The sequence below is a fragment of the Muscardinus avellanarius genome (assembly GCF_963383645.1).
Source record: "Muscardinus avellanarius genome assembly, chromosome: 20".
In the NCBI taxonomy this organism is placed as follows: Eukaryota; Metazoa; Chordata; class Mammalia; order Rodentia; family Gliridae; genus Muscardinus; species Muscardinus avellanarius.
In genome coordinates, this window is record NC_137806.1 from 16,428,839 (window position 1) to 16,456,679 (window position 27,841).

At 42.1% G+C, this 27,841-nt stretch overlaps 2 protein-coding genes across 2 annotated transcripts in view; one reads left to right on the forward strand and one right to left on the reverse strand.

The window, feature by feature from the left end:
• Nucleotides 1-2,486: 2,486 nt before the first annotated feature.
• C1QL3 (complement C1q like 3) lies at nt 2,487-8,822 on the forward strand (the record flags this gene model as incomplete). The annotated part of the gene is made up of 2 exons (XM_080717152.1): nt 2,487-3,074; nt 8,643-8,822. 2 exons carry the CDS (start codon nt 2,487-2,489, stop codon nt 8,820-8,822), a joined length of 768 nt encoding a protein of 255 aa, XP_080573278.1.
• A 3,267-nt stretch (nt 8,823-12,089) lies between these two features.
• The window catches only part of PTER (phosphotriesterase related), a gene marked incomplete at both ends in the record, with an annotated part of 30,912 nt that continues 15,160 nt past the window's right edge, over nt 12,090-27,841 (reverse strand). The window contains 5 exon segments of the mRNA XM_080717209.1: nt 12,090-12,194; nt 13,394-13,555; nt 15,491-15,536; nt 18,068-18,168; nt 18,170-18,209. Coding sequence (XP_080573335.1) covers nt 12,090-12,194; nt 13,394-13,555; nt 15,491-15,536; nt 18,068-18,168; nt 18,170-18,209 — 454 coding nt within the window.

Below are 27,841 nucleotides of genomic sequence, written 5' to 3' on the forward strand. Positions count from 1 at the left end.
ACGGATATATGAAAATAAGGTAGTTCATGCAAAAAATTTTTTATAGACATATATGTATAATTGTGTCCAAAGTATTGATGCACGTTTACAAAAGCACTATCCTAAAATAAAAAAGTGGAAAAATTCAAGAAGTGGGAAGGGCTATTTTTCAGTACTCAGAATCATGGCTTTCTTAGCACCCAGGTGGTGTGGACAGGTCAGGAGGACCCCAGCACCACCCTGTGCCGTGCGGCACAGACTCTTAATGTTGATTCTCCATGGAGACCTCTAGGAGCTGTTAAAGTTCCTCTAACAAGAATCAAAGAACCTTTGTTTTCTTGTGTCTGCTAGTTTGACCTTACTTTGTTCTGAATCAGAGAAGGAAAGAAGTAAACTTCTGGGATGAGGTGGGGTGGGCTAGAGCGGTAGGGCGAGGAGCCCGGAGGAGGAGACGCGGTGCTGTGTTGTCTACTGACAAGTCCAAGGCTGAGGATGGCCACCCGGGATGTCATTGTTTGCTGCCGAAGCCTTATTTGTTCCTGCTTCTCATTTCAGATTCTTGCCCTGATGTAATAAGGGAACGCCTTCCCAGCCATCATCCTGTATTGACAAGCAAATGTCACCGTGTTTGATTGACATCTATTGCTTCTGAATGCAGAAGTATGATTTAGAAATCAATTGTGCTTATTTATTTAAAGCCAGTCTTGTGTATCTTATGTATTGGTTGGTGGGATAGCTCTCCTACTATTTACGCTGAGGGCTTTCTATTAGAATTCTAAATCCAGGCTTTCTTCTCCTCTCCAATTGCCAGTGGAGGGTCTCCTTTGTCATCTTTCCCGTGGTTCCCTCTCCTCCAATGCGCATTTGGGAAATCTGCCCGGGAGCTTATAGAACTTTCCTTCTTAGACCTGTCTAGCCCTTGTGTGGACCCTGCTTGCTCTGTTGTAAGACTTCTGTGGGCATTGACAAGTGATTATACCCCAGGGGTGTAGCACCTTCAAGCAAATGCAACTGGGAATCCAACCACGATAGCTTCTGAAAGGTTGCTAGGATTATAGCCTGTAGGTCAAGCAAGTCTGTGCTTTCGCCATTCTGCAGAACTTGGAAAAAGAGCCCACCCCTCCCCCACCCTTATGCCAGGGACGTGTCCATTTAAAAATCATTGAGAAATATCCTTTGGCTTTTTAATGTGCCTTGCTGTTCACAGGGTTACATCTTCTTTCATTTAGAAGGCTGGGGAGGAAAATCTTCAGGTTAAAAAAAAATCACATCTACCATCTGGAAAATTCTAAAGGGCCCTCCTTATGTTAAAAGTGGCATTTCGAAAAAAAAAAGAAAAAAAAAAACACCTGAAGCACCGATTGTGGGTGAGCCAGCTGAGAAATACTGTCAACCAAGCGGCCCTCCTTCCAACCTTCACCTCCGCCTGCGCGCTGGGGCCACGGGCTATGGGGACACGGAGGACTTAGGTGTGACCCTGGAGTCCTGAGAGCTGTCCACGCACAGCTGTCTTCCTCCCCAGCATGTCCTGGGTCCAGCCAGGGAGTAGTCAGACTCTCACTGTTCATCCATGTGCAGAGAGGGGGGGGAAAAAGGCCGAAAAAAAAAAAAATCCCACATTGTCAGAGCAATGCCAAACTCCCTCTGAGTAGGATGAGCTGAGCAGATGCTGCAGGGAGATGCCAGAGCAGCTCCCCTTCCTCTGTGCCTTGGTGCCTATAAATTGCTCCGGCGCGCGTTTGTCAGCCTCCTCTTCTCCTGGCAGGTGGTACCCAGGCAGCATTCGGCGTTCAGTCTCGCTCCCGCTCGGCTCCGGCGGTGAGGCGCTCGCGCTGTTCGCCAGCTCCTCGGCTCCGGCCTGAGCCCCGCGCGGCCGACCGTGCCCAGCGCCCCAGCCGCTCGGCGGGCCCTGGGGGCGCCGGGTCGGCGCCGGGCTTTGGGTGTGCGCTTCTATTAGAGTGGCGGCGGCAGCAGAGGAGGAAGAAAAAAAAAAGAAGAAGAAGAAGAAGCAGAAGCAGGGGGACGGGCGAACAGATCGAGCGCAAGAAGGAGGAGGCAGAAAAAGGCAACTTCAGACAGAAAGTTGGTGCGAACTGGCGCAGTCTGCAAAAACGGAAAAGTCGATCGCAGGCGGCGGCGGCATAAAAGTGTGAGCGGCCAGGACCGGCGCGAGCGGCGGCGGCTGGCTCTGCCCCCCGGGTGGCCGCCGCGGCAGCCACAGGTGCGCAGGGGCTGCGCCCGGCGCCCCGCCCAGCCCCCACCCGCCCGGGACTCCAGCTCGGCGCCGCGTCCCTCGCAGCGCAGCCTCGCGGGCGCAGCCGGGCGGCCAGCAGCGGCCCGCGCGCCCAGGGGACTTGGGGTTCGAGGGGGATTGTTTTCGGCTCTGAGGAGGTCCCCGCCCAACCTTCAAAATTTTGTCCAAAAGCAGACAAGAGGATCGCCCCGCGCTGAGCCGGCTGGTGGGCAGCAGGAGGCGCCTGATCGCCGCCGGGGCGCTGGGGGTGGTGATGGTGCTCCTGCTGGTCGTCCTCATCCCGGTGCTGGTGAGCTCGGCCGGCACGTCGGCGCACTACGAGATGCTGGGCACCTGCCGCATGGTCTGCGACCCCTACGGGGGCACCAAGGCGCCCAGCACCGCCGCCACGCCCGACCGCGGCCTCATGCAGTCCCTGCCCACCTTGATCCAGGGCCCCAAAGGCGAGGCCGGCCGGCCGGGGAAGGCAGGCCCGCGGGGGCCCCCCGGCGAGCCCGGGCCGCCCGGCCCCGTGGGGCCCCCGGGCGAGAAGGGCGAGCCGGGCCGCCAGGGCCTGCCCGGGCCGCCCGGGGCGCCGGGCCTGAACGCGGCCGGGGCCATCAGCGCCGCCACCTACAGCACGGTGCCCAAGATCGCCTTCTACGCCGGCCTCAAGCGGCAGCACGAAGGCTACGAGGTGCTCAAGTTCGACGACGTGGTCACCAACCTGGGCAACCACTACGACCCCACCACGGGCAAGTTCACCTGCTCCATCCCCGGCATCTACTTCTTCACCTACCACGTCCTGATGCGCGGCGGGGACGGTACCAGCATGTGGGCTGACCTCTGCAAAAACAACCAGGTGAGCGCGGGGAGGGCGGCGAGACGGAGGAGACCCCGGAGCGCGGTGGGTACCGGGGCTCCCCGGCGCCCCGAGCTGCGGAGAGGGGCGCGCGGAGCCCCGCTGCGGGGGAGCGCCCCGGGGCCCGGAGCCCGGTCCCTGCGCCCCCGGCCCGCGCTCGGGGCGCCGGTGTGTGAGCGCCACCCTGGAGGGCGAGGAGCCGGGAGGGAGCCCCGGGCCGCCCGTCCCGGGGAGAGCTGGTGCACCGGAGGAGTCCTGGGGGCGAAACGACCCCGGGACCTGGGACCCTCAGCGTGGGGCGCTCACAGGCTTTCCCGGACGAGGAGGGCTGGGAGCTCGGAATGCGCGTGTCGAGGGACCGACTCCGGGGGTGATGGAGGCGGTCTCCCATCCCGGGAACTCCGGGGAGAAAGGAGCGAGTCCAAGCTGGGCGCATCCGGAGCAGGGCAGTCCCAGCGCCCTTGCGGCGTCCCAGGCGGTCAACTCACCGTCAGTTTTAAGACTCAAACTTGGGTTTAGTTTTCGGCGGAGGAAGTGAGCTTTTAGCCTAGAAGAGCCCAGGCAAGGAATGTTAAGAAAAAGTAAAGTTGAGCCTCGCGGGGCGGAGGGCGTTACCGGGCGAAGCGTAGGCGCCGAGACACTGGTCCACACCGGCGGGTGAGCGGATGGACGCGCCCGCAGGTGGCCTGGGTCAGCGCGGGTTAGAGCCCAGCGCTGGGCTTCGGGTCTCTCAGCTGCGAGCCCAGGGGACCCGCGAGAGTCTTCCCAGCCCAGCCGTCTGGCTCACGCTCGCCTCGGCCTTGACCACAGCCCAGTTAGCCCCGGCCCCGATGGCCACCCGCGAGCGGGCCCGCGCCCCTGGCCGGCCGCGGGGCTGCAGCTCCCCTAGGCAACTCCACGGTTGCCCCCAGAAATCCGCTGCCATGGAGAAACCGAAGTACGTTTGCCCCCCTGGAGAAGGGACACCGTCTTTGTATCTACCTAAAAGTGTAATCGGCCTTCCTGGAGGCCCAGCCCGCAGCGGGCAGCGAGGCCTGGGCGCTGGTGGCCTGCGGGCGGGGCGGGCTTCTTGGGTCTCAACTTCGCTGAGCGAGTGGCGCCCCAAGGACCCCGCCATCACCCTCCACAGGGCCAGGAGCTCCAGGTGACTGGCCCTGGGAAGTCAGACCTTGGCCATTAAAGTAGGGATTCCACCAAAGACCCGCTTCAGTGTCAGAATTCTTTTGAGAGACAAATGTCCTGAATGTATGAGATTCCCTCATACATTCTTAAAAAGAAAAAAAAGTCCTGTCCCTATCCTGTCCTACAAATATCTTAAGGGACCCTCAGGACGTATAGAACAAAAAGAGGAAAATGGCCACCAGGAGGCACTAACAGGGTTGTTTATTAGCTATTATGCATGAAAATATTAAGATAAATACAAATTACTTACGGAACCATAAGGTAATTATAGGGAAATGGCTTATAAGGCCACCACTAACTGCACCAAAATGGAGCAGATGGGTCACCGTACCCAATTGGTTGTGCACATCCTCGCCATGGGCAGCCAGGACTCAGCCCCTTATTTACACACTGGCTCTCTCTGGATTCAAAGGTTGGGTCTGGAAAATACTGTCAGTTTGCAGAGATTATTTTTAGAGGTATCAACTAAAGTGGAACAGGATTCCATTTTTGTCAACAAATATCCATGACTGTTAAAAAAAGGGTCACTTTTTAAATATCTGGAAAATTGTAATTGTGTGCACATCCTGAAAGTCATTTAAATTAGTTGACATTTTGATGCCTAGACTGTTTGGCCTGTGTATATTCCACTTGTCCCGAGGAAACCATTCTCTTCAGACATGCTATATGCATTTTGTTCTTAAAATGGTTTCATTGTTTGGCATATAAATTGCCCCTTTGTACCACTCTGACTCACACATTCTATGAGGTTCAGGAAAACAAGGTAAAGTAGCCGACCTATAATGTCTAATGATTCCCATTGGCGATATTAAACTGCTTTTTCTGCAAAAGATGTGCAACAGGTAATTCAGAAAAATAAATATATGGTGGTAAACAATATACTTTTGAGTGCAGTGCAGACTATTTTAGAAATCATTATTATGATACTACTGTTAAGGAATTCTCTCACTAGATAGGACTATTTGTAAAGTGTGGTATGCATCTAGTTATGAGTGTAAAATCTTATAAAAATCTCTTTTTAATTTTAAATGTATACTTTATCATTGGTTGCAATTATGCTCTTCTGATCACTTCTTAGAATGGCAGTTCCCCCTCTAAGCAGTCTTGATCTGTTTTCATAAAACAGAACTCAGAGATCCGTGTCAGGGTAAGGTTCTATGGATAAGTGGGTTTTGAAAAGGACGAAAATTAAACAAAAAAAAATACGGTTGACCGAAGAGGACACAATGCCTCTGGACCATAACCAGATGACAGCCATTTTTCTTCTTTGTGCTGAACGGAAGATTGCAGATGGAACCATCAAAGGCCAGTCAATTAACCTGATGAGCCACTTAACCTTTTGTTTATGATTCCACAGAATTACAGCGAAAATGAGATTATGAAAAGATCAGCAGCAATTAATTAAATTAGCAAATGTTGCCATAAACATTGCCTCTAATGCTATATCCTCAATAATAAGATAATGCTAAGACTATACAGCCTATTACATCCTCAAAACATACCACTAAAAAGATCACAGTTCTCATATTCCCCATGAAGCCATCAACTTAAATGCAATCTTACCGTCTGTTGAGATCCCCTGACAGTGCATATTAAAGGTAAGGGTTCGACTCAAAGAGCTTTACATAGACACAAGACAAAAAATTTAACGTTGTATACGTATAGCTGAAAGCCTAAAAAAGACATCTCAATATAGTTACTATATTATCACTATAATAAAACTAAACCGGCTTAGGATTAGAACTACAAATAATTAAAGACAGTTTTCCTTTGTGTTTGAGAATTTATTAGTTAAGGTATCCACAAATTATATTGAAAAATGATTAGATTTGATTAGGTATTTCTTTATTAGAGAGATTAATGACATGTCCAGTGAATAATTCTTTTAAAGGCAGTGAAAAGTGAAGATAAAGTAGAAGCTAAATAGTTAATATACCAAGAAAAGATATTAAAGCAAATACAGGTAGAAGTGGGCATATTAGACTGAGAAGGGGATGCCTCAGATTCCCTGACACAATGCTAAAATGAGAGCACATTTAGGAACCTGTAAATATCCCCCAGGCCAAAGCACTCCCTTCCTCAGCAGTTTGCTGGCATACAGGAAGAATTGCTGAAGTCACTGAGCTAGATACTAGACCTTGAAATTTCAAGTCCCATTATACCTTAGCATATTATCAGGTGAGCAAGCGTACTCAAATAATTTACATTGACGTATAGAGATGGCTTAATTGGGACAGTCTTATGGCACTACTATAGGTTAAAATCTTAAGAGAATCACTTTCATTCTAAAGCAGTATACTGACTTTATCTAACAAAGGAGTCAAAACTGTAAGGGTAGCCTTCCAGTCTGTGGAATCAATCTCCTGTGTTTGCAGGGTTTTTTTGTGGTTGCACATAATTAAAAATGGCAACATTTGCATGTTTTTGTGGCTATATCCTATAGAATAAAAACAGCATTGCATCATTAAAAGATCACTGGTTTTAGAGTGCTTTAATATGTCCTGGTTTCCAAACGCCTTTGTATAGAAAACAGTGATGAAGGACCATGCCCTTAGCACATATACAAAATATCCAAAAGTAATGAATAAAATGTGTCTGGTTATGAATGATATCTGAGACATAGATTTTATTTGACAATTAAAGCATTACTAATACAGCTAATTACTCTTTTGTATTTTACTTTTTCTTATCTATTAACAATCTACATGTTTAAAATAACCAAGTCATAATCTTCCTTCAGTATATTTTTTCCCCCTGGGAATTAATGACTAGAAGAAATTAATGAAATTAATCAAAGCATTTGACTTATGCATACTGATGATTAGTTCCTAGAAAATATTATAAAGTTCAAGTGAGTGATTGCATAGTGGTCAAAACAGATTACCTCACTATTGGAACACACATTTGCTTCAGTGGTTCTGAGCATAATTACATGGTATATGTCTCTTATTGTATTAATGCCAGCGAGCACAGGGTTAAGCAATTCTGAATCCTTTAAGCTCTTTTGCTATATGATACCCAGAAAGAATTTTTAAAATACTACTCGAATTACTTTACAAGTTCAGCAGTGTCAAAGAGCCTTCTCCTTTTCTAAGATTTCAGCATTAATCTGAGAATATATCACATAAAAATTTAATTTGAAAACCCATCATTCAAATGTGAAGGGAATGCATGGCAATTCTTGACTTATGTCTCGTTTCTCTCATTTTGCCAAGTGATAAAATCCAGCGTATTGTACCCCAAGTCATGCATTATTACATAGTGCCGGTTTACAAAACCACTAAATCACTTGCTGTGTTATTCAGGGAAATATCATTATAGAGGAATAGAAACAAGCCACAAAGTAGAAGATGAGTTACTGAAATAAATCAGATACAAGTCTGCCTATTGAAAGATTTTCCAAGGCAGAGTCAAAATATGTCTAAATAAATATGATGCCTAATTTGGGTTGAGGACGGGACGGAATGTCCATAGTCTATGATGTTGTAGGCAATGTGACTGTTTGCAAACGTTTATCAACCCACTGATGACACCAGAGGCTCAGCATGAGCAGATGATAAGCAGCCTCCATCCTCAAAGCCAAACACACAGTATCACCAAAATATAAAAGGGTGTTAAGTGAAATCATTCAAAAATTCTAGAGTTTTGAGAGACTTAAATTGCAGGGATTTAGTTCCTTCTATATCTTAGATATGTTGAAATAAAATTGTTGATTTAAATGCACATGTAATTAAGAGACAGAAAGGCACAGATAGAAAAAAGAAAGACCCTGAAAACATGAGCAGATAACCAAACTTGTTAAAATGAGTTCAGCTTGGAAGCAGACTGGTAAAAGGGGCTTTAGTCCTATTAGATCTCAAAAGCCCCAAATCAAAGGGCTTTCCTCCATTTTTTCTTTGTATAAAGTAGCATAGTAGTATTTCCCTGAGTCTTTACTGACTGTAGATCTCAATTTTCTAATAATTGTGATGAGCAACTAAAGTTCAGCTTGAGCTTCTGTACTCTTACACAGCTGGTTAGAATATTGCTATTTGGATTTAATTAAAATGTGAAACAATACTACTATTTTCACTTCAATAAGCAATTGGGCACAGGGATTCAAGGAATCAGAAAGAGTAGTGCTATCAGATTGGTATGCTTTGTTTCAAATGATAGGGAAGATTGCTGAATGTCCCTCACTACAACACCATTTTCTCCCTCCATTTCCAAGAACATAGCTGAAACTGTTGCGGAGACATCCTTATAAAGCCCCGAGGGCAGGGCGGACATCCTTATCCTACATTCTGTGCTCTGGCAGAAGGTCCCCTAGAATGCTGTGTGAATAGCAAAAGAGAAAACCCCGGGTGCTCTCCTTTCTAAACTCCGATTCCTGTCTGCTCCACACAGGTGCGCGCCAGCGCAATCGCCCAAGATGCCGATCAGAATTACGACTACGCCAGCAACAGCGTGGTCCTCCATCTGGAGCCAGGAGACGAAGTCTACATCAAATTGGATGGCGGAAAAGCCCACGGAGGAAACAACAACAAATACAGCACGTTTTCTGGATTTATTATTTATGCTGACTGATGATGCAGGAGCTAAGCTTACTGTTCTGAGTTTGGACACTGGATTCGTGTGGCTAACGTCAGTGAATCAAGGATCCCAGGGGATGCTGATCGCAGGGCGTCTCGGTTGTGTATATGTGGGGAAATCAAATGCTACCTGACTCACATCTGTATCACTCAGAAACATTATGTATAAAAAAATATTTAAAGCAAGATAAGCAGATGTGTGATCCACTTACCGCCAAAGCAAATTCTCCTTTACTGTTAGTGTCCATGTGAATGAAGTCCTATATAGATCACAAATTTTTATAGAAAAATCTAAGACACTGAATTATTTCTTCGATATATATAATACTTTGATGTACTGTGATCTTGCTGCTTTTATTCATATGTCAGCTTGGGTTCTTGTGAGTTTCCTGCTTATTACTGATACTTGGAGTCCATTCATAGTGTGGAAGAATCACTTTATCCTGCAGGAGGTCTAATTGAAGTAATGCTGCTTGTCCCCAAAGAAATTGTTTGCCTTGTACTCTTGTTAACTTTAGCGCTAGACCTGGGAAAGATTCAACTTCAAGCCTTAACCTGGAATTTTCTGGATTTGTGGGAATTCCCAAGCCTATGGTCATTTTCCTATTTTTTTTTCTTCTTAATTTTCTTTTCTCTCCTTTTCTGGTGATAGTCTTTAAAAAAATAGAGATTGAAATTGTATTATAGGATTACCCTATAAGTGTGAAAATGTGTAATTATGTATGGTATTTAGAAAATCCCCTGTGTGTCCATTTTGTCAATAGAATACACTTAGATTTACTTGGAAAGTCAGAGAAATTTATTCTTTGGTATTAAATTGGACTGAGGCCTTTGCCTTCTTTGGAACAAAAGATCATTCGTAACCCAATGCACAAAGGTTTAATTTGAGTTACTGCATGCGTCACCAAGGGGACACTAAGTAAGGCCTTCAAACAGCTACTACAAATCTGTGGCTTGAGGTTATTTCAAAATTAACAATTCCACATATAACCAATATGATGGCAAAGTGTATATATTTTATATAAATACCTGCCACACACATTTATATACATATGCACATATGTTAGATGAAATATTATATATATATATGGCTTCAGTTCCTGAGGCACAGTGGCTGTACAGCCTCAAAAATCTAATTAAAAATGTATGGGTATATACACACAGAAACATGCAAAATTGTTTGACTTATTTTGGATCGAAATATATTTTAGATGAGCATATATGGAGTAGCAAAACCATTCAAATGACGTCTCTTTAAGAGTTCTACAGAAAATGAAATCTTATTAGGTTAAAATGTCCTACAAGTCAAATGTATGTAGGTTAACCTATGGTTACTTTGTTACCATATGCCAATCAATACATTGACTGCATTCTCTGGCAGACTGTTAATATCAGGACTAGAGAAACAAAATGGCTCTCCTTCACAGTGTTTATGAATTACATGCATTTGAGTTATCCGTTTTTGTGTTTTTCTCAGGTGGATTTTAGCTGACGGTCAAGTAGATGTTGACAGTAGTGTGAGCCCTTTCTCTCTTGTTAAAACACGCTGCCCAAAGCATCTCTTTAAGGAAAAGATTAAAATGCATGTTGATGCAACCTATCACACAACTTCCACTAGTATAATGAAAAAAAAAAATCTGTTCCCCTTTTGGTTGCTTTTGAAGACTCTTCCACAAGTAGATTTAAAAAACAAAGACTTAAAAAAATCTGCTTGTGAAGGACATTTGCATTTTTTTTTTCACCAAAAGGAATCCATTTGCTCTCTGGCTCACTCCTCTTTGGTACTTGCTGTTCTAACACACAGAGAGCTTGATCGTCTTTGATCAGTTGAAATATCTTGAACAAACGTCAACTTTCCAAAAGTCACGCGTGGTGTTCCCTTCTGGAGGTAGTGTTTGCTCAGTTTAAATGCCTTGATTTGGGCAACTGTCATGACTTACAGGATTAAAAACACTTATCATTCATCAGGAATCATGATTAATTCTATTTGGCCTTTCTAATATATAAGATCACCCATAAATGAGTTGTAATCGTTTTTATTTATTTTTAACAATATATGCTTATCAAAGAAGAATTGGCAGCAAGGGATGAATATTTGTTTTAGGTACCAAATACCATAATGAGGATACAAAGAAAATATAGACAGCAGAGCACATCAATTAGGATTTTTAACTACATGTTTTTAGAAAAGGCTTTATTTATACAAAATATCAGGGCTTTTAAAGAGTCAGCTGTGGGATCAGACTGTCATTTTCAATAGATTTGACCTTTCCTTTAAACAAATAAAGCATTATTTTCTCTGTTTGGGTCCAAGGGGAAAAAAACAAATAAATCAAAGGTAAAGGAAATAAAGGGAATATATATATATACATATATACATATGGCAAGCATTTCTTTTTTTCATTATATATTATGAATTAATTAAATTGTGGCCTTTGTTATTATAAATGTAATGATTCATTAAACTATATTATGTAATATATTTTGACTTTTATGATGGATTTTTATAACTCAGTACTATTATGTGCTTTTATACAAAGTTTGCAAAACACAACAAAATTTACTGCAAAAATAATGGATACCAGAAAGCCAAAGTCATCAATACTGATTTAGTATGTAGTAGATAGGTAGGGGTCATATAATTAACCTTCCAGAATATTTTTATTATTGTGAATTCGTAACTATATTACAGTAGCCTTTGAAAAAAGTCTCGGAATTTAACTTCCCTTGCTGCAAAAGCTATTTTAAAGTGCCATATTATTCATTAAGCATTAATTAAAGAACAGCAGGATAATTAGTAAGATCATCAATATTACAAGAAACATTAGATTGCTCCAGAAGGGGGCAATTTAACAATTTAACTAGAAACACTTTAAATTTTTCACAAGTAGTGAAGCTGATAGATTAGAAACAAATCCTACAACTCCACTTAAGGGATACAGACTTTCAATCATTGTTTGAAAATACTCCTGTATTTATTTTATTAAGGCAAGACAGTAAGGGTCAGTTAGGTTCAGTAACACCCCAGAGGTGAAAACTCAGCTGTTGGCCAGTTTCAGAGACAGAAAACTTCTATTTCTTAAGAAGGAAATGATTATAATTGGTCTTATGTGGCCCTGGTTAATATCTCGTGGCGGGGCTGAGATCACCGCAAGGTGTAAATTGATAAACAATCATCTTATTAGAGAGGTAGCCATTGCGTCAGGTTTTTCTGCCTGTACCTTATCAGGTGCACTCTTAGCCGTGGTGTTGGTACGTGAGCTTAGCCGTGACCTCCATATTTTACCAGTGGACACTTCGTGTGTATGCCACGTGCTGTCAGAATTCCATCTTCATAGCCCTCTCTCCGCAGCCCAGGAAACACGCCCTGTGGAAAATGTTAACTCATTGTATGCCGTTTGTCTCACATTTGGGATCCCAGCGTGCCCGAACCTCTACCCTTGTGCGTGTCATAGACACTGCCTTCTACTGCGGCGTGTGCCGGGGCCCGTCATACGTCCTGTGTGGTGATGATGGAGGTATCACTGCATCCCATCACAGACAAGACCTTATTCCACACACACAGGGCTTTCTAGCCTGTGATATTTATGGCAGTGCCTGCAGTGCTGCGCTGAAGGCAGCTTCTAATAGGAGGTGGTGTTTGAATGATGGGCGCTTTGGTACTTTACTCACATAACTTGGTTCTGGACTTGTATTCAGCTCTCTTCTCTTAAATTTTTTTTGCCTCTCTTTTAAATTTTTAAAGTTTTTTTTTATTGGTGCATTGTAATATATAGTATTATAGAAGCATACATGCACATAGCACCTGGTGTTTTTCCCTGGGACTCCACCCTGTTCCCTTCTTCCTGACAATACTGAAACTGGCATGGATAGCCTCATATATGTTTGTTTGTTTGTTTAATTGGTTATGATACTGGGGATTGAACGCAGGGGTATTCTATCTCTGAGCCACACCCCCAGCCCTATTTTATTTTTTATTTTGAAACAAGGACTCACTAAGTAGCTGAGAGTTTCATTACATTGCACAGGCTGTACTAGAACCTGTGATCCTCCTGTCTCAGTCTCTCAAGTACTGGTATTACAGGTATGCGTCACCTCGCCCAGCCATGATAACCTCATATATGAACATAGCATAATTTGAAATGCCTTTCTTAATTGGACCATAGTTTTGAGATCCCATTCCCACTCTGTTTTTCTCTAGCAAATAAAATAAGTGGATATTTGTAATTAAAACACGGAAACAAAGACATCTTTGCACAAATAAAGCACTTGGAGAGTAAAATCAGCTGGTTTGAACAGCCTGCAAAGAGCAGCTACAAAAGCATCTCTGAGCATGTGTCCCTCTGCAGTCTCTGGGAATTATGACTCAGTAGCAGTCTCTCAGCACTGGATTAAACCAACCAAAAGCTTTTACCCTGTCTTCCTTCCCCGTCAATAAGACTGCTAAAATAATAAGCGGTTCCTTTAAATGTATAGTCAGTTGACTATAGAAGAGCTTCCTGACTATTGTCTAAAAATGTAATCCTCTTTGCTTGGTCAAATGCTGTAATCTGTAGTGTGACTCACCTCCCAACAGCACCATCTGTGAGTGTCTGGACTCTGGGCAGTTTCTGTCCTGGCGTCCATGGTGAGACAGAGACGCAAGTTCCAGGCCATGGCTCTTGGGGACTCTTGTGTACTCGCGTGAGTGTTGAAAGTCCCAGGTGGGTGTGGGTGGGTAGACGGCACCTGTCTTCAGAGGCGTGGTTATTTGGAAGGCATCCCTTTCATCCTCTTAGGGAGCATTTCTTGGCATCCTCGGTCATGTGTCCATTTTAATAACTACCGTGGTGAAGGAGCCGTGGGAGTGCCACGCACACACTCAAGCATGAACCTGCCTCCTAGGAAAACACATTTCAAGGTAAATTAGAGGCAGCTGGGCGTGGCGGCCCACACCTGTAATCCCAGCACTTGGAGGCTGAGGCAGGAGGATGGCAGGCTCAAGGACAGCCGCAGCGACTTAGGCCCTCGGCAACTTAGCGAAGCCTTGTTTCACAATAAAAACTAAAATGTGGCTGTGGGTGTAGCTCATAGGTAGAATGCTCTTGGGTTCAGTTCCCAGCATATAACACACACACACACACACACACACACACACACACACACACACACACAATTATAGTTGAGATTAGACCTCGTTTGTCAGCATAGCAGTGCCCCCCTCAGAGCTTTGTCTAGACACCAGCATTGATGCACGTGGACCCCCCGCCCGCCTGACGTGATGAGGTTCGTGCCTCCGAGGCTCTTTGGTGCCTTACCTGAAGTCCTGATCTTCAGTTACTTTGGAAAAACTTTAAGGGCAGCATGTAAAAGTTGTATGATCATTTTTGAAAAAATGGGGGGGGGGAATGATTTGACTGAATGTATACAGAAAGAAATACCACAGTAAAGAAGGTTTGGGGATATACTTCCCCAATATTTCTGAGCGTTTCCCAAGATATATGTAAATGGTGGTAGTGGGGATTGAAACCAAGGGCATTTGGCCTCTGAGTTATACTCCCAGGCCTCTTTTATTTTTATTTTGAAACAGGATTTTACTAAGTTGCTGAGAGCCTCACTAAGTTGTTGAGGAAGTCCTTGAACCTGGTATTGGGATTACAAGCATGCACCATCACACCTGACTATATCATTTCCCTTATCTGAGAATTATTTAGTCTTTTTTTTTTTCTACTGGAACTGGGGATTGAACTCAGGGACATTCTACTTCCAAGCTATACCCCCAGTCCTATTTTTTTTTTTGTGGCACTGGGACTTGAATCCAGGAGCATTCTATCTCTGAGCTACACTTTCAGCCCTATTTTTTATTCTTTATTTTAAAACAGGATCTCACTAAGTTGCAGAGGGCCTCACTAAATAGTTAAGGCTGGCTGAGAACCTGTGATCCTTCTGTCTCAGCCTCCCAAGTACTGGTATTACAAGCATGAGCCACCATGCCTGGCTCAGTCCTATTTTTTACTTTTTTATTTTGGAACAGGGTCTTACTAAGTTGCAGAAGGCCTCACTAAGTAGCTGAGGTTGGCCGCAAACCTTCAATTCTCCCATCTCAGCCTCCCAAGCACCAGCATCACAAGCATGCGGCACCATGCCCAGCTTATCTGAGAATTATGATATCTCATTACTCTGAAGGCGTACCTACGGAGAAACAAATCTTGTAAGATTCTTTTTTTAAAATTTTTGTTATTGTGGGTCTGGGGATGGAACCCAGGGGCATTCGACTTCTGAGCTACAACCCTTGCCCTATTTTTTATTCTTTATTTTGAAACGGGGTCTCACTAAGTATCAGAGGGCTTTAGTAAGTAGTAGCTGAGGCTGTCTGTGAACCACGATCCTCTGGTCTCAGCCTCCCAAATGCTGGGATCACAAGCATGCGCCACCTTGCCCGGCTATAAGATTCTTTTTGTCACATCTTGAAGCACAAGACTATCAAGTTGGAAATTAGTAAAGAAAACGTGGTAGGTTAGATACTCTTATTTAAAAATGGGAACCTTTAGAATGCAATAGATCAATGATCTGGAGACTAGTTATCTCATGAGCCAGATAATATTCTGGCTCTGGAAACCCAGTCCTGTCCTGACTACCAAGCAAACCTGCCGGTCAGGTCTTCACTCAGAGATCATCACTCACGTGCCACTGTGTAGAAGAACGGGACTCACAGAGATGCTGGGGGGCACTACAGATGAGAAGACAAATATCACAGTAATTATAGCAAGACAAATGAGTTAGTGTTTTGCAAACAAATATTAGAGAGAGACTACAAAGTGTGAAAAGGCAGAGATATAATAAGATTTGAGAAATGGAGCAGAAGATTGAAAACAGGTGTTAGACACAAAATTTCTGGTGCTGAGAACCAGAGGTAGGCAAAAGCATGCTTGTTTGTCTTTGCACTTCAGAGATTTCAGACCGCTATGCCCAAAAGGACTGCAGATAAAAGATGAAAATCAAATTCCCAAGACATAGGGAACAGTGGGGTACGATGATAGCAACCCAGAAGGTCATTCAGTCATATCCTGATCTGTGCTTGGATAAAGTGGCCCTATGCATGGTTCTAATTAAAGGAGGATTATACACACACACATAAACTTATATGTGAACCAGCACACATATATCACATACATGCACACATTTATACATATGTATAAGTATGTATACATACTTATATGTATATATACATATATCCTTATATACATGCTTGTATGTAAGCTAAGAAATTATATATATATAAGTATCTCATATATAAGTATATATACTTTTATATATAAGTATATATAAGTACATATACTTTCTCAGTATATATTTATATTTATCTAAGTATATATTATACATATTTATATATACTGGGATATATTTTCATATATTCAGAATGTTTCTATTTGGTACAATAAATGACAACCAAAATTAAGTTCTGGATTTTGAACTGATAGTTAAAAAGAGGTAAGAAAGGATGTTGAGGAAGCCATTGGCCCTCCTTTCGCCACATCTCGTTCCTAGGTCCCCTTTACAGGTGTCCTGTCTCTTGACCTAGAAGGTCTGGGAACCTTTTGGAAGGCATTGGGGGGCAAGAGACACACTTCACTGCCACGGAGTGTATGCAGACTGAGAATGGGAAGGGACACAGACCCTGAATGCAAACTTCATATTTCCAAGATGAACTATAAAGTATATTAAGAGAATTCATCACAAAATCATGTTTTGAGCTACCACACCATCCCATTATAAATTCTAGATGTCTTTGGGCAAAGACTATTCACCTCTGAGTTAGCACAAACTCGTGGGACTCTCGGGGAACCTGTTTACTACTGGAGTGGTGTTTCTGAGCACGTAAATAAAAATCATAAAAAATAATCAACAACAAGTAATATGTCTGTTTGTCACAGAACTGGTTTAAGTATTTTAAAAGAGATAGAGAGAAAGAGAGAGTCCTAATTTCACTGGTCAAGTCAGTCATAGCATCTTGCTCTTGTGGAATGGTCACCACTTGAGATAACCAGCGTGACAGGTGTTAACCAGTTTTTTCCAGTGATATTACACTTGAAGCATCTTTTATGCTTACTGAAGTTACCACAGAGAATGTCAATGTATGGGGCAGAAGAAAGCATAAAGGTGTCCCAGAAGAGCAGTCCCAGGGATGTTCCAGCTGTGACCACCCGCAGAGGAGCATCCCCACTGCCCCAGCGCACGCACTGTAAATACTGGTTCTTGAGACTCACAGTTTCTGGATAGCAGTTTTCTTACTCTTACTTCTTCAATTCCAGTTTTGCTCACTCTTATTCCAACCTCTTTATTACACCCTTGACAATATCCTGGTCCTCACTGTCATGCAAACTGCTCCTTCTCTGACCTCTCTTTCCCAGTTTCCCACTTAGATCATGTGAGCTTTTTCTACTCTCCCTCCTCTCTCTTTTCTACGCTATATACTCCCCCACTCCACTAAAGCCTCCAGTTACTTGCCCTGCTCTGGGATTCTTATGTATCTGCCTGTTTCATCCAACTTTCTACTTGCTCCTAGGTTTCATGTAAATGTCTCCTTAGGAATCTTTCTCTGTATTCTTAAGGACTTTTGGGCACTGGGTATTGAAGCCAGGAACATTCTACCTTTAAGCTACACCCCGAAATCTATTTTAGATTTTTTAAAATTTTAAAACAGAGTCTTGATAAGTTGCTGAGGGTATCTTTAACCTGCGATCCTCCTGTCTCAGGCTTCCAAGTACTGGGAGGTATAAACCACCATGCCTAGATTCTCTCCAGAGTATGGACATTATACTCTGAACATTTGAGATTCAATCACCCCTTTAATGAATGTTTTTCATAAAGCATTTAAAATATTGCTTGTAGGAAGTTCTGAGATTGGTGTGGTCATTCTGGGAAAGAAACTGCCTATTTCATTAAGGAAAAAGGATAAAATATGTCTCTGTTCTCTTATTGTCACGGCAAGGTTGAGTCTTACCTGTGCTTTTTGTAAGTTGTCTATCTGCACTGAACTTTAAGGCTCTGGTAAGCTTTAGCCTACTTAGAGTGACTCATTTTCTCCTTGAAATAATATATAGAGATTTTCTCCCTGGAACAGCTCAGATATATTTTTCTCTGCAAGTCTGTGGTTCCGCCTGCTTACTGTTTTCACAGTCTTTGCTAATACTCATCCAGATATGACAATCAAAAAGGGCTAGTAAAAGAGAACACTATGAGAGATTTCATCATATTCACCATTTAATTCTTTTGTTGTCATCAGGCATATCAATATGTGGGTTGAATTGGTAATTAAGAACTTCAGCCCCAAAGAGATCATATTCCAAGTAGCAGCCAAGTTAAGCAAACCTCCAGTAGCTCTTTCTTATAAAATACAGACCTAGAGACAATAACTCAGAAATATTATAATATTATTAAGAGCATATTCTCCACAGATGTAGAAGTTTTAAAAACACATGTTGTCAGCTCTTCATCACTGTGACCAACATATTTGACAAGAATGACTTAGAGGAGGAAAGATTGATCTCGGTTTATGGTTTCAGAGGATTCAGTCCGTGGTCAGCTGGCTCCAAGTCGGAAACATCAGGATGGAAGGGTGCAGCAGAAAATGGCAAACAGAGAAGGGGAGAGAGAGAGAGAGAGAGAGAGAGAGAGAGAGAGAGAGAGAGAGAGAGAGAGAGAGAGAGAGACTGGAACCAGATAGTGACCTATTTCCTTCAACTAGGTCATACTTCTCAGCAGTCCAGTCAGCTATCAATGGATTAGTTCACTGATGAGGGCAGAGCCCTCATGAGCCAATCACTTCCCCAATGCCCCACCTCTGAACACATGAGACTTTAGGGGATATTTGGATCCACACCATAGCAGCATACTCTGCACTAGAATATAGTTTAAGTTAAAAACAAAATAAAACAAAACAACAATGACAACAAAAACAAAACAGAAAAACAAGCTTTTGAGTTCTCTCTTATAATGACTATAAAATAGTAAATTCTATTTTTTTTTTAGCAGAAACAAAATAATTTATCTATCCAAAGCTGTCCCTTCTAAAGTACTTGGGAAAGATAAAATTATTTTTAATTATGCCGGCACTCCTCAAAAATAATTTTGTAACTCTCCCTTGGCATTGTCAGTAGGATATGCTCCACATTTTTCAGAAAACCCTGAATGGGTTAAATTTTCATCCTCTGATGACTGCTGTGAATGATGGAAACTATCAAAGAAAATTTGGTGCCAGGTCTGGTGAATTAGGTGAATAATACTAATCTGGGTGAAACAGGAAGCTTTGCTGTACGATAGAAAGGTGATTTCTTTGTGAAGATTGTTGCGTGGCTCTAAAATTAATCCCAAAGCCTATGTGAATATCATCCCAAATTTTTAAAAGGGACAATATTCCTACAATAACATATCTTTTGGAGTGTTTATCTTTAAAATTAAACTTATTACTGTATGGTCAATTTTATGGCTGTCTTCTCATTTCATTAGGTATCCTATGAAGAATATCAGTAGATAGAAAAATAAGGTAACAAAATGGGCTTCAGATAAATAAGGAGAAAGATCAGAAAACAGTGAGAGGAAGGTTAGAAGGAAAAAACAAGGATTTAAATAGGGAACAGTTCAAATAAAGTTATGGCCATATGTCAGAAATCTCATTGCTATAATCCACTAAAACTAACCACACAGTTTAGAGGAAGGAAGATTTATTTGCTCATAGTTCTGGAGATTTCATAGGTTCAGTCCACATCAGGTGGGGTCTGTGGAGCTCAGAGAATGGTAGTAGGAGGCAGAAAGAGGGAAAGAGCAAGGGCTCTGCTCTCACATCATGGAGTCTGGAAGTAAGAGAGAGCAAAGGAAGGGATTCAAAGACAAAAGCAGGGTCCTTAAGTCTATACCCTCAGGGATCCACCTTCTCTAGCTACACCCTACCTGCCTAGATGACCACCCAGTAAATCCACTACGAGGAATTTATGTGGCGATGAGGTTACAATCCTCACAACTTAATTATGTCAACACTGAACATTAATACATGACTCTTTGGAGAACATTCTATATCTAAACATAACATAATACATGAAGTTTTCACTACCAATCTCACTAACTGTAGAAGGGAAAGGCAGGGGTAAGATTTGGAGGGAAACACACAAAGTGCTATGCACATGTACGATTTTTTGTATCACTTTCAACTTCACTATGGTATATAACTACAATGCATCAATAAAGTCCATTAAAAGATACACTATTTTAGGATACAGCTATGTAAATTGTTAGGAAAGGAGAGACATACAGGTTATAGAGAGGGGGATGGAGCATGTGACAAGAGTGGATAATCTCAAGAAATTTAGATTATAACAACACAAAGGAGAGGCATCAAGGTAATTCCAAAATACCATTGTAGACATTCAATCCAATAAAGGAATAATGAGAATACAATATGGAAAAAGCGTGAGGGAAAGGTCTTCTACTAAATGTTGAGTGAAGTGAGGAAAGTGGAGAGAAACAAAGGGGTTGTTTGGGGCTCAAAAGTGGCCTGAAGAATTGAGAGAATCAGTCATTGCCTCATCAGGCTTTAATCCACACCGGCACTCTCTTTCTTTGGACAACTTCAGGACACAAGGATTAGAATACTTTTTTTTTTTGTCTATAAATCTGCTAACACCAGGTCAGGAGTATTTTAAAGCCTTTTCCCCAAACCATGGGAGGACCAATTAAGCCTCCATGTGTCACAGGTGCAAGAGGTTTCTGCTTTCCTGAGAAGCTTCCTGGGAGCCCACTACTGACCTTCACTCTGAGCTATCAGAGTGTGGCGGCTCCTTTCTCTTCTACTCACCTAGTTGGCATAATTCATAGTTTACAATATTGTTTTAGGAAGGGAGGCTAAAAACATCTTTCCTTTATACTCTAAAACGTGCATTAGTTCTGTGCTATCTTCTATCAATACTACTCTTTTTCCATCTTCTCACCATGGAGACCATCTTTTTGCTTCCAAAATACTAGTTTAACAGAATATGTGTTTTTCTATGGTAAACATATTCTGTTTTCTCCCAAAGAACCACACTTAAAAACAAAATATACACAATTAAAAATTGCATAAGAGCAAAGAGGTAAGTTCAGTACTTTTCCTTCTGAGTTAACTTAATTCAATTTACGACCCAATATGGGCAAGGTGCTGAGTGACGGGTGGAAGTACCCATAGGTTGGAGCAGGCTCTTACTTCTGCTCCTGATGCCTTTTTACTTCACCTGTACTAATGCCCTAAAACTAAGTTTGCCTCAACAATTTAGAGAAACCCTGTTTCAAAGTAAAAAGTAAAAAGGGCTGAGGGTGTAGCTTGGCGATAGAATGCCTCTGGGTACAATCCTCAGTATCAAAACAAACAAATATCAAACTCTTCCCACTCTTTTACCTCCAAAAAAGGCTGGGGATGTAGCTCAGTGGCAGAGTGAGAGCTTGCTTAGTTTGTGTGAGGCTCTGGATTTAATTCCCAGTAACACACACACACACACACACACCATGAGCATACTTGTCATCTCAGTACTTGGGATGCTGAGACAGGGGGATCACAAGTCTCTGCAACTTGGTGAGACCCTGTTTCAAAATAAAGACTAAATAGCAGGCATGGTGGTGCACGCTTGTAATCCCTGAGCTTGGGAGGTGGAGACAGGAGGATTATGTAGGTTCGAAGCCAGCTGCGCTGGTTTAAGTGACCCTGTTTCCAAATTAAAAAAAAAAAGTATAAAATAGGTCTGGGAGTGTAACCTGGAGGTAGAAGAGTTTCCAGGAACCCCAGTACTACCAAAATAAATAAATAAATAAATAGATAAATAAATAAATACTAAATAATAGGGCTGGGGGTGTAGCTTGGAGATAGAATGCCCCTGAGTTCAGGCCCCAGCACCCAAAAAAAGAGAGAAAGAGAGAAAGAATGGAAGGAAGGAAGGAAGGAAGGAAGAAAGAAAGAAAGAAAGAAAGAAAGAAAGAAAGAAAGAAAGAAGAAAGAATGTGTGACTTTGTGGGTACTGGTTCATCTGTAAAATATTCTTTAAGAACTTATAGTCATATGTAGTGGAGAACATATCTTTAGAAGAAAAGTGGCTGAGCAGATATTTTGGACATTAGGAAGATGTTGAAAAGAGGATCAAAGTTGCTGTCCTTACATGTGCACACATATTTTTATATCTATATGCATACACATAGATACCTATATCTACATGTGAATATACATATCTATATGTGTAGATATTACTATTTTTATTGACTTTGATGATACAACCCGTCTAGTGGATTACTAAGCATTAGTGTAAAGGCAGTTAAGAATTAAAATCTTTATTGAAGAAGGGAAAAAACATAGAAAGAAAACAGTATCAGTGATCACATATATTTTTCAAAGAAAAGTCCTTTTAAAAAAGGAGTTTGGAGCTGGACACAGTGGAACACGTCTGTAATCCCAGTACTTTGGAGGCTGAGGCAGGGAGATCACAGGTTCAAGACCAGCTTCAGCAACTCATCGAGGCCCTCAGCAATCTAGCAGGACCCTGTTTCCAAATAAAAAATAAAATAGGGCTAGAGGTGTAGCTCAGAGGTAGAATGCCCCTGGGCTCAGTCCCCAGTATGCCACCCCCCCACATACACACACACACACGCACACACACACACACACACACACACACACACGCGCACACACGTACACACACGTACACACACACACACACACACAAGAAACTTGATATTGGACGTTACTGATGAGTAGAATGATACCAGAAAAATCATACCCAAGGATCACCAGCCCTGGTTCTCTTAATCCTTACAATGACATGAAGCAGGTAGGAACGTTCCCATTTTATAGATGAGAATGGTAAGTAACTCAACGGCTCAACTGAGGAGTGTGAAGAAGCCCCAATACCTCTGTGTGCAGAAACCACATTCTTAGACCTGTCTTGTTCATGATGAAAACGGCACCCACCGGAGTGGGTGCCCCATTCCACCTTGCCAGCTCTCACTACAGAGAAATATGTGCCCGTCACAATGACACCCAGCAGCACCCTGCTCCATCAATGTCCTGCAAGGTGACTTACCTACGTGAAACTGACATTCAGTTGGATGACTTCCAGGGACTGCCAATGTGCTACTGAAATTTCATTTATGCAAGTGATCTTTTTTTCCCCTTCACTTGGAGAGAGGATTGACCCCAAATGTCAGCATGGCCCCATGGGAAAAGGGACTCTGCTCGATGTCCTTCAGAGGAGGATTAAGCAGAGGTCTTGCCCCTCCCAGCCACCGTGATCTCATCAGAGTGGAGATGTTAACCTTGGCCGGTCTCTTCATTCAGTATTCTACATCCATGAATAATTCTCTTCTCCCCTACTCTCATCTTCTCTTGATTTTAAGGTAGGTCCTTTTTACATCATGCCCTAAACAGTGGGGTGATGTGACATGCGGAAGGGATTCTGCACTTCATACCAAAGAAAGTCCCTTCTTCACAGGGGCTGCAAGAGTTGCAGTGTCCTTTATGGGATATCTTGGGTTTTCCCCAGAAGAAAGTGGGATTTTTATACTAAGAACTGTTCTTATTATTCATAGAATTTCTCCTGCTGTATATTTTATGCTTTTGATCCTCAACTAATAAATTAATATTAAATGTATAATAAATTGATATGCTTTTACAAGCAGTAGACATACAGAAAAACATGGTTGGCAGCCTAGAAAATGGCATCTGAAATGGCATGGCTGTCTTTATTTTCAAAATATGCATGTCATTTACCTCGTGTTTTAAGGCTGGAACTAAAACCCAAGACAGTTGATTCTGTTTCTCAAAGCCCCTTTATATTCTAGATCTTATCCATGAGCTGAGGGGATTGGTTTAATGTCACGCCGCACGCCGAGTGAGAGTCAGGCAGTCTGCGTGAAGTGATAATTTAGACCGTGGTCTTTGGGCTCTCTAGGTAGAAAGAAGGAAGGGGCAGAGGGAGAGTGTGTATGATAGTGATGATAACAACACCTATTCTCCGTCTTGGGCTTTGCAGTTTTGAAGAAGTCTCAAATATATTATTTCATTTCTTACATTCAAGTACATGTTTTTTGTTTTGTTCTTTTTTCCCTCTTTTTAAAATGTAGTTTTATTGGTGCATGGTAGTCTCACATTATAATGTAGTTCAGGGTGACAGGAGCATACATGCACAGAGCACTTGAGCTCCCCAGTCTCCCTCTCCTGCCCCTGTACGCGATACTGAGAGTGGCGATGATCATTTCAAATATGTACACAGCTTCATGGACGTTAACTGAGAGCCTAACTGAGAGTTACCTTCATTAACTCTCAGTCCCCTTAAGCCTCTCCTAGACCACCTCCCTCGCTCTTCGGGAATTTCTCCTCCATCATCGTAAGTCCTTGTATTCTGATTACTCTTTAGTTTCCACATATAAAAGACAATACATGGCCCTTCACTTCCTGTTACTGGCTCATCTCACTTACACTCTCCAGGTCCATCTATTTTCCTGAAAATAACATAATTTTGTTCTCTTTTGTGAAGAAGAACACAAAATCAAATTCCATGATTTTGTAATCCATTCACCTGTTGATGGACACCTAGGTTGGTTCTATGATTTGGCTACTGTAAATTGTGCAAGCAGATCTTCATGAATTAATTCAGAAAACATCTACTGTGCTAGCCTTTGTGTTGGGAATACAAATATGAATAAGCCACTTCAGTTGCTACTTCAAGTGTGTGTAAGAGGACAAACATTTAAAATAATAACAATGTAGTGTGCTGAAAGCTTTTATAGTACAAATAAGTGCAAATTATTATGAAGATGATGAATGAAATAATTCACTTGAATCCTGAAATATACTATTCATATAATGCTTAGCGAGGTTCTGGTATGGGGTGAGACATTGGCAATTCAAAGAAACATCTATTGAGCCAGGCATGGTGGTGCATGCTTGTCATTCCAGTACTTGGGAGGCTGAGACAGGAGGATCCGGGTTCATGGCCAGCCTCAACTACTTGGTTAGGCTCTCCACAACTTAGTGAGACCCTATTTAAGAATAAAGAATAAAAAAATTGTGCTGGAGGTATAGCTTAGAGGTAGAATGCCACTGGGCTCAATGCCCAGCATCACACACAAAAAGAAAGAAACAGCTATTGAATATCAAAAAGATGAGCTTACTGATCTTGGTTATAATGCTGTGGCTTCTAAGATGTAGATTACATGGAGGAAGAAATGTCCATATATCCATTTATCCATCCATTCATCCACCCTCTAGTAAATTGTTTACCAGCTACTTACTATGGAGCATAAACTGGAAAACAAAGAAAACACATAGACCGGTCTTTTAAGAAGCTTGGCATTTACTAGAGAAACCAGACATGGAAACAATTAATTTTTATACAAAATTAATCAAGTGTAGTGATAAGAATATCTCTGGCAAAGAGAAAATCATAGAAAATACTGCTTGGCTGGTTCATGAAGATATTGGTGGAGAAGAAAACCTTTGGTGTGTTGCATATCAAGGAAAGACTCTGCTAAATAGACCTGGGGGAATGGAGCAGGACATCCACATCAGAGGGTCTAGTGTGTGGGAGACATCAGAACAGTGGCACAAGGCACTCCAAGACATGGTCAGTGAGGCTTTAGCCCGGATTCTGTGTGGTTCCTGGGAAAATGATGTGAGATCAGGTGGATGGAGGATTGGGAACCAGAAGACTTAGATGTTTGGGTTCGAGGTCTAAAGCAAAGGAGACTAGTTGAAGGGATTTAAGTCATGGGCCAGGAATGTAATCAGATTTGCATTGGGAAAGGTCAGTCTTTTGGATTTTGGAGGCTAGTTTCCGGATACCACAATGGTTCAGGTGACAGACGAGGGCCTGAATTAAGGTGGCAACAGAGGAATGGATAGGAAGGTTTGTATTTGGTGACCTTTGTGAGGTGGACACGTCTTATTGTGTGGAGTGCAGGAAAGACCGTACTGTCATTGACATGTCTAGAGGAAGCAGGAGTAAATGATGGGACACTGTCATCTCAACAGAGTGATAGGGATGAAGGAGGAAACTCAGGGCAGGTCCTGGGCAATAGATGAGCCCTATTGAATGATACCAAGAACCTGGAAGGAGCAGTTCCTGAAACTCTTCCCAAATCTGGTGAAATAATTTTGATAAATAATAATGACATTGCAAAAGTAAAGACATTAAAGCATGAATCTTTTAAGCAATACATGCCAACTCTTAGTCTAGCGCTCTTTGCATTATGTGGTGCTGTGACCCTGTGGTAATACATGGGCCATTTCTGTCATGTCAGTGAATTTCTGGGCCTAGGGGCTGAGAGAATAAAGGAAGCTCTGGGTTGCTCATTAAGCTAGCCCAGGGCCTGGCTAGTGGAGAAGCATGGACACCTTTCCTGCTAAAACCTAGGCCCTTGGTCAGGTAATTGTTTTAAACTAGCCTATAATTACGATGATAAAGAGATACTAAAATATATAACTGATTTAAAAACAGTGCATTTTAATGAATATTAAGACATTGTACAAATTGTTTACCAAAAAAGTAACTCTAAAATCTTCTATCCCTCTCCCCCCCAAATTTCTCAATTAAAAGTCAATGAGTATAGCCTGGCGTGGTGGCGCACGCTTGTAATCCACGCACTCGGGAGGCGGAGACAGGAGGATCGTGCAGGTTCGAAGCCAACTGCACTGGCTTAAGAGACCCTGTTTTCAAAAATAAAAAAGTATAAAATAGGTCTGGGAGTGTAGCCTGGAGGTAGAAGGGCTTCCATGAACCCCAGGACCACCAAAAAAAAAAAAAAAAAGCCAGAGTATATAAATGCACAAGTAGTACAAGTAGAGCTACGTGAGAGTCTATTATTTATTTCAATGGCTACTTAGAAATAAACTTAATTGAAAATATTCATCTAATAACATAAAATTTAAAATTTTTTTGTGTGTGATACTGGGAATTGAAGCCAAGGATGTCCTACCACTGAGCTATTCCCGCAGCCCTTTCTAATTTTTATTATTTTGAAACAGGGTCTTGCTAAGTATCCTGCTCTCCCCTCAAGCCTGTAATCCTCCTGTCTCAGTCTCCCAAGTACTGAGATTATAGGCATGTACCATCACACCTGGCTTAAAATGCAATTTTTAAGATAAATTAATCTATAAATTATAACCTAATGCTCAGAATCTAATTTACTCTAATAAATATAAAATTAGCATAGTTTAAAAATAATATCATAATACTATTAAATTGCTAATGGCAGCTCCATTCCAGTGATAAAACCTGAAAATTGTGATTATTAATAGTAATAGAAGTAGTATTATATTATTTGTGGTGTTGGAGATTGAAACCAGACCAGTACATATGCTCAACTCTACCACTGAGCTACACTTCCTGTTCCTGAAAAATTCTTAATTGGCAGATTTCAATTCAACTAATTAAAAATAAATTTAAATGTCAAAAATAATATGAGGCCTAAACATTGCCAATGATTTAAAAAACACAAGTTGTACTTCAATGAAATGTTTACCAAGAATTTCGTTTGCACTTAAACTCAAGACATCAATTAAGGTGCATTCACATTAACACACTAGTTTATGCCTAGACAGGTAGGTATTTTAAAGCCTTATTTATTTCCTATATGATTCCATTTGCATTAAGAAATACAAGTCCCAATATCAAAGATTACCTGGAAATATAAAAACAAGAAAAAAGCAACTCAAATTGTCATCAACTATGTGTGTGTGTGTGTGTGTGTGTGTGTGTGTGTGTGTGTGTGTGTTGCTGGGGAGGAAATCCAGAGTCTTTCTATCTCCGGGCTGCACTCTTAGACCTTTTTTATATTTTATTTGGAAACAGGGTCTCACTAAGTTACTGAGAGCCTCACTAAGTAGCTGAGGCTGGCTTCGAACCTGTAGTATCCTCCTGTCTCAGCCTACCAAGCGCGGTGATTACAAGTGTGCGCCACCATGCCCGGCTAATCAACTGTATTTTAACACACATCTGCTGCCCACACTGTGCAGTTCTCTGA